This window comes from Ciconia boyciana, chromosome 3, assembly GCF_034638445.1.
Source record: "Ciconia boyciana chromosome 3, ASM3463844v1, whole genome shotgun sequence".
NCBI lineage: Eukaryota > Metazoa > Chordata > Aves > Ciconiiformes > Ciconiidae > Ciconia > Ciconia boyciana.
The window spans coordinates 102,566,810-102,587,581 of record NC_132936.1 but is presented as its reverse complement, the minus strand read 5'-3'; the positions used below and the strand labels follow the sequence as shown (position 1 = coordinate 102,587,581).

At 37.4% G+C, this 20,772-nt stretch overlaps 1 protein-coding gene across 8 annotated transcripts in view; it reads right to left on the bottom strand.

The window, feature by feature from the left end:
- Nucleotides 1-188: 188 nt before the first annotated feature.
- SYT14 (synaptotagmin 14) overlaps nt 189-20,772 on the bottom strand; it is a 104,611-nt gene continuing 84,027 nt past the window's right edge. For 4 of the 8 annotated variants that reach the window (XM_072856851.1, XM_072856852.1, XM_072856846.1 and 1 more), the window contains 5 exons: nt 18,766-19,046; nt 5,299-5,496; nt 4,647-4,690; nt 3,723-3,787; nt 1,986-2,185 (listed from right to left, as the gene is read on the bottom strand). In XM_072856851.1, the coding sequence (XP_072712952.1) occupies nt 5,458-5,496; nt 18,766-19,046 (320 nt within the window). In that variant the 3' untranslated portion in view covers nt 1,986-2,185; nt 3,723-3,787; nt 4,647-4,690; nt 5,299-5,457. Of the gene's footprint in view, nt 1,593-1,985; nt 2,186-3,722; nt 3,788-4,646; nt 4,691-5,298; nt 5,497-14,580; nt 19,047-20,772 lie in introns of those variants that run through there. The other 4 variants (XM_072856853.1, XM_072856848.1, XM_072856850.1 and 1 more) reach the window with 2 other exon arrangements.

Sequence of the window (20,772 nt, the reverse complement as noted above, 5' to 3'; positions counted from 1 at the left end):
TACAGCCTTGTCATTGGCTCTTACTAACATGACTTTGTCCATTCCTTTCTCAGTCTCCTTGTCTGTGACCCTGTTTTCAGACTTCAACATTTATCATCTATAAAAGCAAGCAAACAAAAAAGATCAATTTTATCAAAATTTGAAAGGCTTTATTTATGTTTCAATTTACAATGCAGATCCCAAAAGACTAGCTTTTTAAAAAATAAAACATTTTAAGTTCAGTATTAATTTTAAGTCCAACCTATTGATTTAATAGCTAAGGAAAAAGTCATCTCTTAGAACCAGGGAAAAATAACATAAAATGCTTATACCATATGAAATAATTACACAACCAAGGAAAGTGAGGAAAAAAAGAAATCTTCTACAGACAAAATGGAGATGACAAAAGCAGCTGAGGTAATGAGAGAGTTAATATAAGTGCATCACAGACATTTATAAGAAAAGCATTCCTCTGCACAATTTGTCATTGCAAAAGCAGAGATGTAGATTTTGACTGTCCTTGCACTGATAATATTCTGCTAAGATCTGCATTCAATTATTTAGCTGGTGCTACAGAAAGTGATTATTCCTTTTACTTGAACAGTAGCATAAAAAACTTGAAGTTATTCTGAGACTTAATTTTCATTTAGAGAACTGTTTTGAGGCATATGTCCTCATCAAGGCTGGGACTCGTAGCTCTCTGATCCACACGAGTGGTTCTTCCTCTGGCACTGGAAGTTGGTCTTTATTAGCACTTCATTTTTCAGGAGTACTCCTATTGCCATGAGTGGGGACTATTTATAAGGATAGTGCAGCCCAACGTGGATGACGTTCCCAGGGACCAGGAAGGACCACGTGTCCTGGCGGAGCCTCCTGTGCATGCTCCTGGCAGAAGGAGCAGATAAGGGTCTGGAGAAGGGGGAAACACAGGTGTATTCAAGCTAGAGGAATGCAGCTCTCTGCAGGAAATTACCCCCTCCTCTATACTGAGGCAGCTTCAGGCAAAAAGCGCAGATAACCAAATGCCGGGCCCAGCACTGAGGAAGAGGGTTTACTTTCCTCTGTCACAGACCTGGGTAGTGTCTAATGTCCAGAAAGGAAGACAGTGTTGATCTGTGGGAGGGACGGCATTTTAAGAGCAGGATCTGGTGCAATGGCAATTACCCAAAGCCACTCCTGCCTGCCTGCTCCAAAACCTCCATCTAGCTACTGCACAGCTGTGTCAACCCTCTTGTTTATCCATACGGCGTGTGCTGGACTACATCTAAGCTCCAGGGACTGGGGAGATGCCCAAGCTAAGTTCTATGAAGTTTTCTAACTGGTATGAGTAATGGCTGGGGACATGCAATTGCTTTAGTTTAAACAAACCTGTGCAGCATTACTCATTATTTCAATGGAATACGCTATTCCCCAAATTTCAGAAAACAGAAAGACGAAGATATGGGGAAGCACTTCTGTATTCCTTTATATTTTCGTTGTGTTTACAGTATATTGATACTCATTCCAGTGCCCATATCCACTTTCACCTTTATCTCCAGCAGCAACAGCAAAGACGCTGTACATCCAATCCTTCTCGAGCATGCACTCTGGAGCTCAACAGTGACTTTTTTTTGCTAAAAGGAGAGAGATTTTTAAACCTCACTATCAGTTCATCCATCAAACCACCAAGAAAAACTGAATAATGATCAGCTTCAGTTCAATTATTCAATTGATTCATTTTTGTCATTGCAATGAAATTGCAATATGAACTCTAAAATAAAATTTAGATCTCACGTTAACTCTCTGAAGTATTTTTTAGCTCTGGCTTAGCTGACGTTCCATGATAATGAATTCAAGATTAATTTCCTTCCCATGTCTACTTCTGCCTGATGCATTCCTGTTTGCCGTCCCTCTCTGTTACACATGCTCTCTGCTTTTCACAAAAGGAGGAAAAGACTTTCCTCTCCCCGCTTCCAAGGACCAGACAGTGCCAGCCCAGCTCCCATTGAACAGGTCCTCAAGCTCACCTCACTCCATGAATAGTTTCACTGAGCGCAGCGGGACTACTCAGCCTGAATAAAGCTGGCAGAACCTGGCCCCGAGAAGAAAGATCCAATCAGTCCAAAAACAAAAACAAGCTCGCAGCAACGTCGCAGGGTACAGCTCCGAGGGGCTCCATCCCAACTTGAGGATAGCCAGAAGCAAGGTGCCAAGTTTCTGTTACAGCCTGGGAGAAGTTTGCGCAAGGTTACCGGAGGATTACGCAGAACTGGAAGGGCGATTTGCTGGCAATAGTGTGCTCCAGCAATTTATCATTATGAGCTAGGGAAATACACCCCAGTTGTCTTTAATAGGAGTACATCACAACCTCTGAAGGATATATCATCTTAAAAAAGAAATCCCAACAGCTAAAGATCTGGATGCTGAGAAATGTACCATTCAATTACAAAGTAAATTATATGAGCCTCCTGTGTGTGGTTCTGCTCTCAAAAAGCATTAGCAGCTTCCTACTACTTTACAGCAATGAGAGCAATTTCTTACAGAAGCACAGTAAATCAGAAATAAAAGGTCCTCAAGAAAAATATCTCTGCAGCAATTCTTAATCTGAGGGGCACAAAAAGAGTTAAAAACCAGCAGAGCATAGCCAACGATTGAGAAATAAATTGGTAGGAGAAATTATTCTGGGAGCCAGAGTGGGTCACAGTAAGTTAAACCGTAGACTGTGTTTGTTGTCTGAAATTATTCCAAAAGCAAAATTATTCCAAGAGAGAAGGATAAATATCCTTGAATAATCCAAACCAAAAATCAAATATAAAAGCAAGAATATTATTTAGTTGGATTCCAAGTCTATGTCATCTTGAAGGAATTAACCACTCACCCAGGTTTTGCTCTCTATTTGTTTCTAAGTACAGAGGCTGGGGCGGAAAGCATTAGGAGAATGCAGGGAATCTCAGGCAGGGCACTAAAATTAAGTTTCTTATTCAGTTTACATACTGTGTATGTTTTTAAGTATAGTTAATTTTGCCTTCCAAAATCTGATGCAGGTAATAAGAAACACATATTATGTTTCAAAGTATACTTGTACGAAGGAAGTAATCACTTTAATAAAAGCCCAAAGTTCAATATATAAATTTGAATGCAGATTTTAGAATTGAGGTTCACTCTCAGGGCCACTATACTCTGCAGCAGGGTACTGGTTAGCCTCAGTCTGATTCACCTGGTACCACTTTAGCAATTCCACACACAGGTGTAAACATTAAGGCTTTTAATAAGTCCAGAGTACCTAATGATACTTGGTATGTCAGGCCCTTCCATGTCTGTGTGCTAGGAGCAACACGCTCATGATGAGGTTAAAACCAAGCATAAATTCACAGTTAAAGAAGGAACAAACAAACCATTATCTCTGCTAGTTTAGCAAGAATTTAGCTTTAACAGATAGCATTACAAAATCGAAATTAATGGCTTTGCTCTTTTCTCATTATCGCCAATGAAAGCTACCAAGCTAGTTACCTATCATTGCTGCTCCGGGGCCGTCCTGGTGCAAGGCAGCATCATGCATCAGCATTTCAAATTCCATATTGAAAGATTTAAGCACTCATATATTTGACTTGTATATTTTTTTAATCTCTGAAGTAAATACCTTCATATGCATTTTAGAGGCTGTTGCTTTTAAAGGGACTTCTACTGCAGCTCATGAAGTATCACGCACTAAAGGTGGTTTAAAATAACAAAATGTCATTCCCTCTGTACATGCAGTAACTTACGTTTTGGGCTTCAGCAGGCTGACACAATTCACCTGGAGAGCTTCAAGGGCAAACAATTTTAGTACCTGTAAAGCATCAATTTTCCTTCATTTTTATGCTGCCAAGGACTCTTTCAATCATGCTTCTTTTTCCCAACCATTAGCTATATTTAGAAATAAATATATAAGAAATCCAAAAGAACTGATGGATATGGAAGTATCTATCTATGGAAAGTGGTAAGTCTGGAGACCTTCCTCTTGTACAGTCTATCCGAAGAGCTTAATAAACTTGTTTGAAATTATTCTGCAAATCAGCAGGATTTTTGAGACAAAAAAGGAAAAAAACCCCAACTTAGTTGAATTCAATGTAGTTCAATTCAGTTTAGTCCAGGATTTCTTTACTTGCTTAGTGGCTATTTCTCAGTATTGATGTGAGAGTTATTACTAAAATACATGAGCCAGCTACTCCTCCTACAGGTCAACACATTGAGATCTTTGTTGATCAGAAAACGGTTCTGGTGTTTCAGAAGGTGGCATATTTTTTTCAGTGCCCCAGCCCAATTACAGGCAGCATAGTATTTCTAGAGGGAAACGAGCATTTTCTGGTATCCCTTGCAGAAGAGATGAAACTGTGATCTCAATTGTTTGCATTCATTAAAGATCCTCTAATACATTTCATAAGAGGAGGTTCTTTAACCTCAAGGCTTTGGCCAAATTCCAACTCAATTACTGTCTACCTGAAAATTCTCCCACTAAATTAGGATTGATGTATTTGTCTCCTCCCTTAAACTGGTGTGCAGCAGTGGCTTGAACTGCTAAGAGCTTTCTAGGCTTCATCTTCAAACTGGCTCATTTTCAGGGTTAGGTTCCGAATATCAATACACTCAGCTGACACAGGACTATGTACTGCAATTAGTATTTGTTAAATGTTTCAATATCCACTTACCAAAGGAAGTATTAAAGTGAAAAGCATAACTCCACATTGTATCCCTAAAAGAAACAGATAAGATTATGTGCAATAACTTGCTGAGAAATCTACTGACACATCGCGTTAGTGGATACAAGTGAAGGCTGAAGATCTAGCTACAGACCACCACGATGCATTAACATTTTTTCAAATCCACCCCTCGCATAAACTACAACGTTTCTACTTTTTGTACAAGGCAGAAATGTTTGTCATCCAGTGGTTACATGGACTATAAATGCACTGATTCGTTTTACAGCTTTTGTTCTTCTGATTGCAGCATTTACTGGGGATGCTTAATTTGGATTGCCCAGAATGACAATGAACAGTTTAAGTGTATTCTGTATTTCAGGCTGTTGACGTAATAGATCTTATGCCGCATGTCTACCTTTTGAGAAAGCTTTCAGTGAAATATTATGCATAATTAGAGAGGATGGGATATGCACTCAGAGAAGAAGAATTCCTTGAAATACTTCTGGCAGTGAAATGATTGCCTAAGGGTGGATCACCCCGTTCCACAGAAAAACCAAGAAGGAAGTCGAGGAGCAAATCTGCGTGTGAGATGTGTGGTGGCTTGGGTACCAGCATCCCTGGATCTTTACAGATTGTCTGGAAACACCTGCTTTCGAATTACCTTCAGCAATTGTGCTCGCTCAGCTTCCTAGTGGTGCTGGTGCTCCCACATCGGCCCCACACCACCTCCCTTCCTCTCAAAGGGCTCCCTGGGATCCAAGCACCGGCAGTGGCAGTCCTTCCACAGTGACTCGTGTGTCACAGAACGCCTCAGGGCAAACTATGTCCTTGAAGCGGGTCCTGCTGTGGGACGAGCGTTCTGGGGGTGGAAGAAGGAAAAAACAGAAGAGGGATTGTTGGTGGTGGTTTAGGAGAACCCTCAAAATAACATCAACTGTGTTAAATGTACAGAATTTTAAATGATGACATTGCTATACATTTTCTAATTGATTTTTTTGAAAGGATGCATTATACCAGAACCAAGTAGCAATTTCTGTCCCATCAAAATGACTCTCTATGGTGTTTCAAAAGTATTTAGAATTGTTGCTGCCTGCCCCTATGGATCTCACTTCCAACCATTTTTACAAGATTTTTTCAAAGTAAGATGAGAAGTGGTTGGATAGAGTCCTCACAGGCAACAGTCAGCAATGTAAAATGCCTCCATATTCATAACAGTTTTCTCAGATAGTGGTTTCAGCATCGTATTTAGCTGAGCTAAGTGTGGACTGCCAGGGAAAGGACAGCTCAGCTCCAGCTGTGCACTTCCACTCCTCCTTGTGCTGGCACTGGCACTCATTTAGGCTTAATTCAGTCACACTGGGGAACCGATCCCACTGAAAACTTTTAAAAAATCTTAGGCTTTATCCTGATCCTTCAGTGACTCTTGTTGATAGCAAGAATCACAAAAAGACTGCATAACTGAGGTATTCAGCATACATATTTGGCATGTTTAAGCCCAAGCAGAAAAGCATTCTTCTGACTATACCACCACATGCAGCAATTTCTATACAGTAATGCTTCAGAAAGAGTATTTCATACTATCGACAGAAGAAAGAACATGCATCATTTTTACTGATTAATTTAGTACTATGACAGGTCATTTAGTGCCTGGATATATCAATGACATGGAAGAAAATGGGAATTTTGGCAATGAGAATAAGGGCCAATTAAATCAGCTAAGGCTAGAAAGCCAGTCTGCATCAAACGTGGAATTAAAGGGTATTCCCGATTCCCAGTCCCATGCTCAGACCAACAAATACCACCACACCCTTGCCCAGCTTTATTAACAGGTATGCGCAAAAGTCCGGAAACAGCCCGACTGCCATTTCCCAATCAACGCTACTACTTTACAATATATACCAGTGCTGTCGACGACAGTCGTTTGTATTCGCTGGCAAGCCTTCTGCGAAGAAGTTCAGTTAAAACCCCATGTGCTTGGAAATAAGGAAACATATAGAACGACTTCATCCCAACTGTCGGCTTGGCTGTGTGCACAACAGATGGTGAAGGCTGAATGGTTAACGCTATTCCTTAGCCCATTGGCCTGGCTTGTGTGCTCCCAAGTGTTTTATACTGTCTCAGAAACCTGCAACAAGCTTGTGCGAGGATTTGCCACTGAGGCTTCCTTAGATCTAGCTACATTTTCATGACCTTTAGCCTAGCTGACTGATTTGGAGCTTTTTAAAATAGCTGATTAAATGGCTCTTCTTCTTCCTGCTTTTTTTAAAAAAAATATATAAATATGAATGATCTCTATGTTCCATATCTCCCTGATTTCCTAAGAATGCCAGACGTTTTCCAGTGAAGGCATTAATTAGCAAAGGCTTGTGTGAATAACATTTTAGTCTATTGGTACTTTAGGTCCCTGCATAGGCAGATGAAAATGCTGTGATATCATGGAAGATGTGCACTTAACTCTAGTAAACAAATGGGGTACAAATCTGGTCTCCTTTGGCGTGTTTGAGCCTGCTCCCTTTGATCTGTTGAACCACTGCAACAAGAACTGATATGACAGGATATAACTTAAGCTTTGATTACTGACTGATTATTATCTTTTATACTCTTATTCGAGGCCAGCTCAGCTTGATAAATGTATTCTGAATTTCTGTTTACAGCTAACCTTTAATTGTAAACAGTGGACTACAGAGATTGAACTATCTTCGTCGCAGTTCTTGAAACCAGGACTTTCTCAACCAGGAATGAAAGATGATTTGAAGTTTTCTTATTTCACACTAGCAAAATTAAAAGCAGAGTCATTTTTGCTTAATGCAATGAAATAATATGAAAGGCTAGGAGGGGAGATTTTATTCTGCCTCTAAAATATACATATTCGTTCAACATGATCTTACACAATTTGACAAGAGGATTTTCATTATTAATAAGATGAAATGCAAGGCTTCTAATTAAGTGGAAAACAAACCAGTGTAAACTACACTCAGAACACACAAACCTATTAGGTTTTGCATTTAATAATAAATCATTTATCTAAAGCCCAGCTGATTTGTTGCATGATCTTACTTGATGAGAGTTTATTTCCATTTCTGCATTTTTTGCTTCCTTCTACCCTTACTATTCTTAATGCTGATACAACAGCAAATTTGTTCTTTCAAATCCCTATGCTGAAATGTAGCTACTCAAAATTATTAGCAGGTAACAAAATGCCTTAGTAATGGTCTCATTAATTTTGGGGAAGTAATTTACGAGTACAATGAAATGTCCCATATGAACCAAGCACTAAATTAGAACTGCACTGCTGGACTGTAAAAACAAAAATACTAGAGAAAGAAAATGCATGCTACAAATTTCAGCAGGAAAAATGCTAAATAGCCCTTACCCACAGGAGCTTTTGGAAACAAGTAACTAGTGACTTCAAAGCGATTTTAAATACTATCTAATGTGGAATTTGCCACATGAAGACAACGATTCAGAGAAAACCTTTGACAGGTAAAGTTGTATCTGCATAGAAGTGATGTAACTTGGCTCTACCTGTCCGAAGCAATTACTGTTGCACAACAAACTATTTAACAACTATGAGCACGACACGTAATTCTGCTCAGCTACATGCATGAAACATGGGTGACTGAAAGGTGCCACACATGCAGCTGAAAGCTGAATTTGAGTCTCAGGTGTATTAATTCTTTTTTGTGTCATCTTTGAGTAGAAAATGGCTGTTCATAAATGGTGAGCAACTATCACCATACAGATAACATATCTATTTCACTTATTCTGCCATGTTTTCACAGCTTCATAAATCCTCACTTTTTAAACAAATATCTAATAGTTCATATTATCACCTTTTAATAGATCTCATAGAATAGGGAGAAAAACATTTGTGGTGTTTTTTTTCTGATAGACAAGGGTACCAAATGTCTTGTGACATCTTCTAAAGAATATGGACACAACGTAAGTGCTCCTCTCGAAGTTTCTCAAGTACCAAATATGTACGAGTCTCCATATGGAATGACAAGTTATTTTTAAGTGTATAGCTTTTTGAAAATGCCAGCCTTAACAGCAGCAAGTACCACGTTATCTTATTTGTAGAAGTCCTACGATTTGCACAGATGATGAGGAGGGGTCCAGATGATCAGGATCATATAGCAAAGAAACACACCCCTCTCTCCACTTTCATCTGGTAAAAGTCACTGGGCTATGCTCCTTTCATCTGCAGAAATGGGAAGAAATGATAGAAGCTTTTTATACTAAGTCTTCTTACCTTTAGGATGGGAAAAAATGCTTTAATTGTTGTAACAATTCTTTTTTTCATGTATGCTAATATGTATTAAAACACACATATATTCAGGCACGTCCTAAAGCACAGCTGCCATGAGAGCCCAGAAAGCTTTTTTCTAATACATACCACAAAAATCATTAGAAGATAGTATAGAAGATCTAAGCTGGGTCACAGTAAAATTGTAATTTTTACTTACGGAAAGTGTTCTTTCATGTTTAAATCAAACCTCAATTATTTCAGCCTACTTACTTCTTAGAAAGTCGAAGTTAAGCATAAATAAGTTAGATGAGAACTCTTCTGAGAAATGTATGTGGGACAAAGAAGCAGAGGGAATTGCAGATGACCCCAGAAGAAAACTGTATAAAGTCAATCAGAATGATCACCTGAGTGTGTCTTTATTTGCCAGTATACACATAATATTTGTCAGAACGTTATCGCACTGGTTAATTTAAAATTCTCTAAGTAGAAGATTCATGACATCAACAAAGACTGTGAGGAACAGAAAGGGAATTGGGGAAACTTAGGAAATTTGGAAATGGAGCCAAAAAGGGTGTAAGGACTAGGATTAGTTAGCTTGCCAAAATTAAAAAAGTTTTTCTTCTCTTTAATGCAGACAGCAGTTCAAATGGTTCACCAAGCGTTACTATCTTCTGAACAGTGAAGTCTATTACGTTTGTTTACGATCTAATGAATTCCAAAGGAAAGTGACAACAACCGGTTTTAAAAGAGATTTTTCCTTTTTTTCAAATACTTTCCAGCAATTAAGTTCACATGCAAAAAGCTGATTCCACGTACAGAAAATACTTTGAAATAACCAAAGGATACCCATTGCAGTCCTCAAATTGACAAAAATACATTTCACAGAGGTAATCAATACAAATAGAGAGAGCAAACAAAATAACAAATCCACAGCTGCAAAGCTTCAGATACGCAAAATGACTATTTTAACACTGTGACAGATCCATGGTTTGAAAATGTACTATAGCATGTTTTAATCAAACTAACATGGGATTAAAGTTACCTGTGCTGTACAGGTAAAGTATAACTAAAAACAGCTGGTGGCATTCTGCCTCTCCCCCCAGTCAGAATAGTAATGAGATGTGTATGCTGAAAGCCCAGCTTTTTTTACAAAAAGAGAACTGACAACATTAAACTAATCTTGCACACTGGAAGCCCTCAAGATTAATATACAGTAGCACAAAAATGATAAAAGTAGTTTTTTGCTAGGTGGTAATAAAGAAAACAAAACAACAAGTACCTGACAACACACAACTGCAGATACTGTCGATACAATGTGACACTTAATTATAAATCCCTCTGGGGATTTACAATCTGACACCCAATATGCAGATCTGCACATTCATCGCCAGAACTCCTGTTTTCACCTGCTGTGGACCGAAATGCCATGAATCGTATGTCTTCAGCTGGATTATAATGACAGTTTCAAACAAAGTCCTAAGACTTTAATAAGCTGCATAAACAGCTGCAAACAGTAATTTGCTCTAATTATGCTACTGTCAAAATGTAAAAAAAAAAAAAAAAAATTTAGAGAATTTTAATTACTGCTTATTCGACTTAAAAACGTAGCAGAAAAGAAAAGCAGCTCAAGGAATTCTGAAAATAAGGGTGAATTCAGTCACGGACATTAGTTAGGGGCTCCAAGGTTCTGTACAGAAATCAAAGTACGAAAACAAAGTAAGCGAATTCAAGAAAGTAAATGGGCACTGAAATTTCATCTCTAAAACTTCAGCAAAAAGGCTTTTTTAAAAATGCATATAATTAGGAGCATGGTTGATAACATGACTGCAATATACCCATTTTCTACAATCTCTGATTAATATATAAAAATAATTCTCCGACTTCTGTGCCAAACAGGACTTGCAAATATAACCTATTCCCATTAAAACTGTGCTTGGTGTCTTAAATGTTTAAGGCTATACATGCACTGAAATTTAAGGAATTTCAAGTTGAAACAGTAGTTGAAAACTGTGTCATATTACACAAATTATACAATGAAGGGATACGGGTAAGAAATGTACATACAATGCAGCATGAGTCTGTTTCTGTAAGACCAGCATACACTAGACAGTTAGATAATGTCAGGACTTCAGACACAGAAAAGCTGAATCTGTTCTCAAAGTCGCACACTTCGGATATAGGTATAAAATGGGTAAAACAAGCTAATTTGACAGCACTGACTTACTTATATTTTTGCTTGTCATGGGATTTCGATTAAAATGCACAAAGAAATACAACTCAAACACTTTACTACTGATACAATAATGCACAACCAGTCAGAAAAGAGGTATCTTGAATTCTCAGCTGTGAGTCACATTTACAGAAGCCTATTTTATATTTGTTCAAAGAGATCCGTTATATCATTTCCGTCTTTAAGTAATAGCAAGTCCAAACATTATTTGTCCAAAGAATTAGAAACAGACTTGGTTCTTTGGTTAACACCATGTGACTTACATCAGACACAGGAATCAACTAAGAATAAACAGTCATATGAGGAGGTTTCTTGGAAAGGGGGGTGAGGAAGGAAAGGGAAAACTTCAAATTCAAAGAAATGCCTTGTGTTAAACTGAACTGCCATTTGAAACCTCCTGGACTAGGAATAATCAGGTTAAGACATCTCTTCAGTTGCAGTGACATTGCTTACGCACCATAACTTTAGTTTCTCTACGTATTAGTTTTATACAAAAGAAAGAAGGCACCGAGTGCATCGGTGGCATACAGGCAGTATAAAAGTATGCAAGAAAATGCTACATACTGTATATTTCATACACTCTTTAAAAACGCGGCGAATGTGTGCTATCTCTATGCAATATGATGCCTCACAAATCCAATTCCTTATATCCCAATGAAACAATTAATTAAAATGTGAAACACATTTTAATAATCTTGCTGATAACAGCACAATTCAATATTTATATTCACTAAGACCAGTTATTAGCTTATAGTCACCAGAAAACAAGTTCAAAATTACTGAAGATCAAGGGAACTATAATCTATAACTATACTTTTGGGACAGAGCCAGCAGCCTTTACTCATGACAGATGTCCCGCTAAGAATGGAGAGGAGGCTCAGTTTTACCACTGTTACTCATGTTAATAGTGCCTTTCTTGGAGTCATCCCAGAGAAATAGATGGAACTGCTTATAGGGAAAGGCACTACACAACATGAAAGACGTGTGGCTAAACCAGGATCTGAGTCAAAGGCAGTAGGTTCAGGCCCTTAGTTATTATATTAGCACTTTAGATCATGTAACAGTGATATAGCTTGCTCATAGAGCATTTAATTTTACATTGTTAAATCATCTTATATAAAAATAGGTAAGAAAGCTCTGTAAGAAAGTATATATACTATATAAGGAGAAATCTCTCCTTAAAAAAAGCAAAGAAAGGGAAAAATTGAATAAAAGGTTTCACTAATTACACTTTGTCATGAAAATCACATTAAAAACAGTTACCGTAAACGAAACAGTACTGAGCACTAATGAACCTTGTGGTTTACTGGAAAGGACAGCAAACTAGCTGTATAGTAAGAAAGATCATTGCTCTATCTCCTTTTTTGTAAATATTCCCTAATACATTCAGCTGCTTAGAAATTTTCTTAAAATGTCATAATAAGACATTTGCAAAATTTACTATCAAAACTTGTTCAAAGCCCTGCTCCTTGCTTGCGCTATGGCCTAGAGATTACGTCTCAAAGCTATGATAATGCTTTTAGTTAATTCTGTAAATTCATTCAAACTCATGCTTTGGAAATGAACCACAAGTTATAAAGCAATCCACTTTGGACCCTCGGCATGCAGTGAATGTCCACAGGATTTGCAAAACACCGCAAAAAAATTAACTTGATACAATGGGCCAGACTCCTGTCCTCAGATATAAGAGAAAAAAGGATGACGTTAATTACATCCCTGAATGTCCATGAGGTATTCCTTCAGTGGTATGGTATTACTGCTTCTGCTCTCCTGAGTAGCGTCCTCAGAGATAGGCAGCTTTTGGAGGCTTTATACCAGCTCTACCAGTAGATGCTTCCAAGGAAGTGAATAAATTCTTCTTGCTAGTAGGCCAGCCTTGCCCATTTTCTGGGCATAGCTGTTTCCTGGTCTTCATTCCTATAGGAGCAATACTACCCACTTTCCTGAGTCCTGGCACATTCCTCTGCATAAGGATCTTATTTCTATATGACACCAGCATAAGCCTGCACAGCAAAACTCGATCCAGCATGTATCAGATCAATTTATTAATTCAGTCACACCATGTTACACATGAACTAAGCTTGCTAGCATTAATATAATTGTGTCGTATTCAGGCAGGCATAATATAAGCAGATACCTTGGGTGCATAAGACTTCTGCATACTCTGCAGAAAGGAAGAAACCCTGCTTGAACTTAAGGAGGGGCAGTGATAAGTTCTTAAGGCTAAACTAATCCATGTCACTGTAGGCCAGCTGGTACTCACCCTACTCAGCCTAGGCAAATAAACACTATCTACCCTGCTTACATCTGTAAAATACACTAGGTTAGAAGCCATGGAGTGCCCACACAGACCTGTGCTGCTTTGAATGTATAAACTCCCACAGTTCACATGACATGGTTCCTCTGAGTAGGGCCCTCTGAGGGCCACAAGGCTCCAAGAGTGGAATTTGAGTCACTGTTGCTGCCACTGTATGAAGCCGTCTCTTATTTTAATGCTCTCACTCTCAGATGACATCTCTTCATCAGGCATTGATTCACTGACAAGCAAACGTTCCCGTGACTTTCCCCTCAAAAACTACCATCAGAACAAAGTAGTCTGAAATCCAGCTGTGATGCACTACAAAATCTCGCATCTGCGTTAAATAGACCAAAATACAGAACATTCTTGATGGCTTGTTCTAACAATAAACTTTGCTGAATGTTCCAGTTAAAATGATCAAGATGTTTGGGGATTGCTTTAACATTTTTAATATCAAGTTTTAAAAATATTTCAGAAGCTCAGGAAAAGAAGAAACAAAAATAAGAGATAATGATTAAATAACAAGTTTGTGACAGTATCTGGGTATTCGCTTTTTTACTTCCATTCGTAATTGAAATCACATTTGATTGTGTTGCAGGTGCCATGCTGTATCACTGCTCTAACCTACTGATCCTATTGCACTTCACACTTTCAGGGTCAGGTCTACTCTCCTGTTGATGCCCATGGGCTCCTCTCATTAACATTAATGGCAAGTAGGCATGCACATCAGTGGGAGAATTAAATGAATGTTTAGCTGTTCCTGGGCATTCAGCTTCAGGAGGAAGTCAGTCTGCCTTACAAGTGACAAGCCATAATTTTAAAGAGTGCTGTAAACAGGACAGCTTTTTTCCTCCAGAAAAGTGTGATGAATAAGTAAAGGGCTCAATACAACTCTCAGTTAAATGAAAGGGCATTCTGCTGTTAGTTTCAAGTTGGAACAGCTCAGGCCAAAAGGCTTCCCCTCAAACCTCATTCTCTGAACTTACCGCAGACTTTTTGTTAGAACTTGTATGTATAAGAGTGATCTGTATTCAATTCCTATATTAAAATGTCTCCTTCAAAGAAAAAAAAGTTTTCTTCTTTTGCTTCACTATATTAAAACTGATGGTTTGCACTTCAGAAATCTTAGGGAGTTGGACAGGTCACAGAAATTTTGCACCAGTACCTTATTGTAAGAGGTGCAGACTGCCCTTGACTTCTAAGGTCCAGTGACTGCCACAGACAGCTTCTCAGGGTGCTGGGGAGTTTGCAGGAGCAAGTCATTAGGGAGAAAAGAGAATAAATCAGTAACACAAACACAAATTTTAGACAAAAAAAAAAAAAATGCTCCAAAGGTGTGAAAAATGGGAAGGTACTGATGCTGGCACTGCATCTGCCACCAGGAAGGGTTGCAAAAATTTACAGGTGAAAATATCTCCTACATGCCATAAAATCTGTTTTCAGCTCAAGTATTCTCTTAATTGATAAACGATGTTCAGCTTCAGTAAGAGCACAGACATTCATTCTACGGGCTCACCGTATTTCAAAATCTAATTATTAATGTGGTTAGAGGATTTTAATTGGATTTAGAAATTATGTCATATTTCCCCAGTAGCAGAACTTACACCTTGCCTAACTTCTGCCTTTGCAGTCAGACCTCACAGTGTGCTTACAATGTGGATGTCTTAAGTCCTAAGTATGAGGCAGCACCATGGGGACCAAGCTTTAAATCTTACCAGTACTATCCTCCTTCCCTGTGCCACCTGGCTGAATGAGGAACAGAAGCACGGTTCTGCTGACTCCTTGCCTCCACGTATGTGGGAGACAGCCATGTCCTGCAGATGCCGTACAACTTCTCATCCTTGTGTGCAGTGATTTCATGCTTGCCTGTACTGCCCTTCACAATCTTGCCCTTACCACAGAACTAACCAACTTTTTTGTATTTATAATACTTTAAGAAGACCTATTTGAAATGTTCTAAACTTTAAACCAAATAGATCATATGCAGAAAGGATGCAATATTTTCAAGAATAGAATCTGTAAGAACGTCACTGTTCTATAATTATTTAAGGCTACACTGACAGGAAACAGATTCTATTCAAGAATTGTAATTCTACATGGTATATTGGCACACAGAAAAGTAATTATTTTGATAAATTCTTCCAAGTACTTACTGTACTTTTGAACAAAGGTAAACAACAAAAAGCTATGAAAAAAAAGCAGAGACAACTCTGAGGAAACCACAAATGCCTCTAATTTGTTTCCAATACTTTGTTCTTTCGAAATTCTGTTCCATGCTTAAGACCTAACTGAATGCACAAAAAACACACTGTATGTATAAGCCCTTATGCAGGGTTTAAAAAAACCAATTTCTGAAGGCAGATTTCAAACACAAAAGTATAGGTTTGCATACAGCAATAAGAAAAACAAAATTATAAACAAATCATAAGAATGGGATCAGGATCTAGGAAGAAAAAACAACATGACAGCTATTGATACTATAATTCATAAAAATCCCAGGGCGAATCCAATTATAGGTGTGACTGGTTTTGCATGGCCAATCTATATTCTACTGCCTCAAAATTAAACATTCATTTCCATTCTTTATACATTCAGTTCCCAGCCTTTGTACAGTATAAATCCAAGTAAGCCAAACCTCCTTCTGAGAAGCACAGATTGGACCTGGATACCTTGGGAAAAGCCACATGACCTAGAAAGAGATTCCTCTTCCAAATGTGCCAAATGCAGACTACTATAAATCTCTGCTGTGTCTAAATTAAGATTTTAGTGTCTTAGAAATCTGAATGGTTAGATGTAAAACTGAAGCAATGCAACCTACAAACAGAAACCCAAGTCATGACACAGTTTAGTTTAGTTTGGTTCTGTAAGAGGTTATTTGCTGCACCTTCCAGACTGACTTCTTCATTTGTTCAATGGTGATGTTAAGTATATTCTCCACTGGAATTACTTTGCTCAGTTCTTGCTGTTAAATACTGTACATTATTTTATAAAGCAAAACCTGTACAAAGAGACAACCACCAAGAGACAACTTTCAGCTTTAGGAAAGAGCATCCAAATATCCACAAACAGAATGAGTAAAAACACTTCCACATCCATTGAAGAATTGCTTTTGAACAGCTCCTAAGTCAGTGTTTCTATTATATGGAAAGCTGAAAGGATTGGGAAAATCTGAGCATTTTCCTTATGCATACAAAATTAATGTTGATTTTTTATTGAATTCTACACTCAACATTACATTTCACAAACTGAGCAACAAAAAGGACTGAAAGAGTCAACTTGTATTGTATTACTGTAAGACCATTCCTGTTTAAATGAAGTTTTTGCATTATTTGTATTTAGTAAATAAAGCTTCTGTAAATGAAGCAGCAGCACAATACCAGAAAAAAAAAAAAGGCCTATAATAATGTTTTAAATCTTTAAATCAATAAAAACTGAAAGCCTGGCTCTGCAAATAAACCCCTCAAAAGGCACCAAATAAACCAAGAAGTGGAATTACATTATCCTTTAAAAAGGACTTAATGAAATTGTTAAGTAGTGTGAGAATTTGAGAACCTTGTGAAATATCTTTGTTATAGCATACTCACTGTCTCCAATCTCACTGTACTTGACTGTCTGTATACCCTAAAGCCAGGATTGTTCAAAGGTATTATAAAGAAATTCAAGAGAAAAATGTTTGTCCTACTGAGAATGCTCTAGGCTACCACTAATTCTCTCAACAAAATCCAAAACTTCACTCTTCTACCCACCAAGTGCTACAACAGTCAGTGAGGTCCCATATTAGTCAGACATCACCATCATTTATAAGGGGGAAAAAAAAAAAATCGCTTGCTTTCCATACCGCAACAATTAAAAGTAAATGAAACTTATAATTACAGGCAAAAAGAATATTTGAATTGGGAAGCTTTTTAAAAATGTTTACTCAATAATCCACAATTTCAGTAATATGAATTAGATTCAGCAGTCAGTAAATTAGTGTGATTCCAGTTAAAGTATTTGGGACAAATAGGAATCTCAGAAACACTGATATTTCCCTCATTTTGGTGGAAGCCATGAGTGTTTATCTGATGGCAAACTTTCTTGTGATACTGCGGCTTCTCAATTGGGTCATTAGAAAGCTGTGTTTCCCAACTTGAACATAAGCAAAGCAAACTTCTGTTTTGGGTGTGAACATTCATTCAAATCCTGGCAAATTACTAGAAAAATAACTTACTGATGTTCTCTTCTCCAAGAAGAAAGGTAAAAGCTCCTGGTCTGCTCTCTACCAACAAACAGCATATGGTAATCCCTAAAACAGCTCAGAAGAGACTCAAACAGACACCTATTTCAACCAAAACCATAGTATTTCGCATTCATTCAGAGTAGTTCAACTGCTGCCACTTCCTTTGCAGTCTTTCACCCTAACTTCCAACTGCTGACATTTTAAAGAAATCCGTATCAATTTGTTTAACGAAAATATATTTTAGTAAAGTCGTGCTCTACGAGCTTCCTACATTGGAATACATGAATACAGGAAGTGCTTTCAACAGAAAGTTACATAGTTTTACAGTACAACCTGTCTAAGGAGATTTGGAAAGGACCAAACTAATTATCTGGTCTCTTTGGATTAGGCAGAAGTACAGGCAAGAGGGAAAAACCCAATTTATGCCATATATAGAGCTCGTTCCTGTCACAGATTGAAGAAACATTAGTTTGATGTCAAAGTTCACCTGATGCCCAAATGCTAGTATTTTTCAAACCAACTGCATATCAAAAAATGAAAACTTACTTGTACTAAGCTCCTGGAAAGAAACTCAGTGTAAAACAACAGTATATTCATATTTGCTATACTACTAAGTGTTCTCCACCGGTGGGTTTTTTTTTTTTTTCTTTTGCTCTACAGATCATTAACTTTTTCTCAAAGTGCAAATTATTGACCTTTAATCTGAATGCAGGCAGGTCAGAAGCTACAGTATTAGAGCAATACAAAAAGTACACAAGAAGGAGCTTACATTAAATTGGAGAACGTTACATAAAATGTTTCTGAATTGAAAACCACAAAACAAACCCAAACAAATACAGCATCAGGTGGATGGGGGAGGAACCACTAACGTATCTGTGTACAGCTAGGCTTCTCTGACACCAAGGAAGTGTCTGACACTAAGTGAAGATTATATATTAAATCTCACAATTTTGCATGTTGTGCACTCTTTACGACGGAATGTTGACCTCAATTTTCATTTTTTACTTCCACACCATATCTGTTGATTGTGACTGGGGATGATCGTCTTCTTGAGAGACCAAACTCCCTTAAAACCACAACTGCACTTTGTATTGTCCATTACGATTCTAGTAAAGTATGCCATCTACATACTTGCTGTCCTTTAGATTCTTTCATTTCAGTCCAGTGATTTAGTTCATCTTCTCCTGAGCTGTTGAGACCTAAGGAAATCCACCCTATCATCTCCTTCCGTTTCATGCTGCGCTTATTATATACAGACAGTATGAGCGTCACATCTGAAAGCTGAAACAGTGCCACTTGGAAAACGAAGGTTTCTTTGTATACTGGATTTGGCTGTCCTCGGCGGATTGAAGTTTTGCATTTGGACATCTCTTGCCCCATTGAGTTCAGCAGTGTTAACTTAACATACGTATCTACAAAATAAATCATATTTTGGAATGTCAGATATCTTAGAACAAAAGTTTTTGAGAATGAGATATTTACAAGACACAAGGATATGGTGTATACCAGTCTGACTGAACACGGCTTAGTTTAGACACATGAAAAGATGACAAATAAGCAAAATATTACAAACACAATAACAAATTAACTAGCTTCAGTACTATGTAAATGCGTTAAGTTAAAGGTATACTTCATAATCCTCTTCCCGTTGACCCCCCCTTATTTGTTCTAAACAGACTTAAATTGCATTAACACTTAGCAAGCTCCAACTAGCCACGACACTGTAAAGCAGAACACTGAATTTTCAGAGAATAAGAATAAACAAAGTAGAATGAAGGTAACTAATGAAGAGAAAAAAAAAAATAACTTTGATATGCAGTGATGATATCAAAACAGCCAGAATGAAATGCTTAAGAATAATCTCTGCATGGATGTGGTTCTCACTTTGGGCTTTTCAATTTTATTTATTTTAAAGACCAAAATGTAGCAAAGTGCATTCAAAGTGCATTAAAGTTTACACAATACAAAAAACCTCTTAATTCCTAGATTCATGAAGGAATACATTTAATACGCCTTTAAAGAGAAATAAGTTTTTGCATAATTCAATATGGTTGTTTAAAACATAGCTTGTACAGTGCTCTTAGGAAATACATTTAAGAAGTTGATGCAAGTAAATGTGGTTAGCACACACTGGGTGTTAGTATTTGGGTATAAACCTTTATTTTTAAAGCTCTATTTTCATTTGACTAGAAGCACCAAGCCATGCTCCTGCAGAAGGATGCACATTTCATGATTTTAAGAAATATAAAACTGTATAAAACAATGATTTTTCATTCTTTATTCCTGTCATATTCATGTTAATGAATAATATTATTAAAAGATTGGAGCGTATGTAAAAAGAAACACATTGAATATTTTCACTTTGCAGGTACACTGAAATCCCAACATCCATAATCAGAGATAAATGCAACTTTTGCATTAGAGAGTGCCACAAATAATAAAGATATACTTTTATAAACCAATATGGTAGGCAGCCGTGGATAGCTTTAACTGCTGGCAAGTTTTCTTTTGCATGAAAAAGACAACATCCAATTAGTTTCTACAGGAACTCACCTCGGATTATATAAACCTGTCCACCTATCAAGTGTTTTAGACAACAGAACAGTCCGTCTGACAACAGGGGGTGGAAAGCAGTAAAAGAAATAATGACCAGATGTCAGTAGTTGGGTGAGAGAGGATCAAAGGTTAAAGTTTAAGAGGAAACACTATTCACTGGAGTGGAAGAACAGAAAACCTTAGCAGCACAGATCAGAAAAAGGATTGAACAAAAGGATTGTTGGGTAAAATTTAATGAAATGAAAATTTTGTGCAGTTTTTGTGTAATCTTTAACAAAAATTACACTGCTTACATAATGGGTTATCTTAGCACTAATAGCTACTCGATTCTAAAGCACACTGAACACAGAAAAAAATCATGCAAACGATTAGGTTATAGAAGACTGGGAAAAAAAATCACTGTATCCTTTTCATCAAACCTTATGCTTTTTCATGCAAACTCCAGCATATTAAGAAAAACTGCACACAGTAATTATACTTCATATATTAAAAGCAATAAAATGAAAAATCACTGAACTGAGAACTAAGCTGGTTTTGCCCTTAGCTTTTATAGTTACCGATATTTGATTGTAATACTTTAGT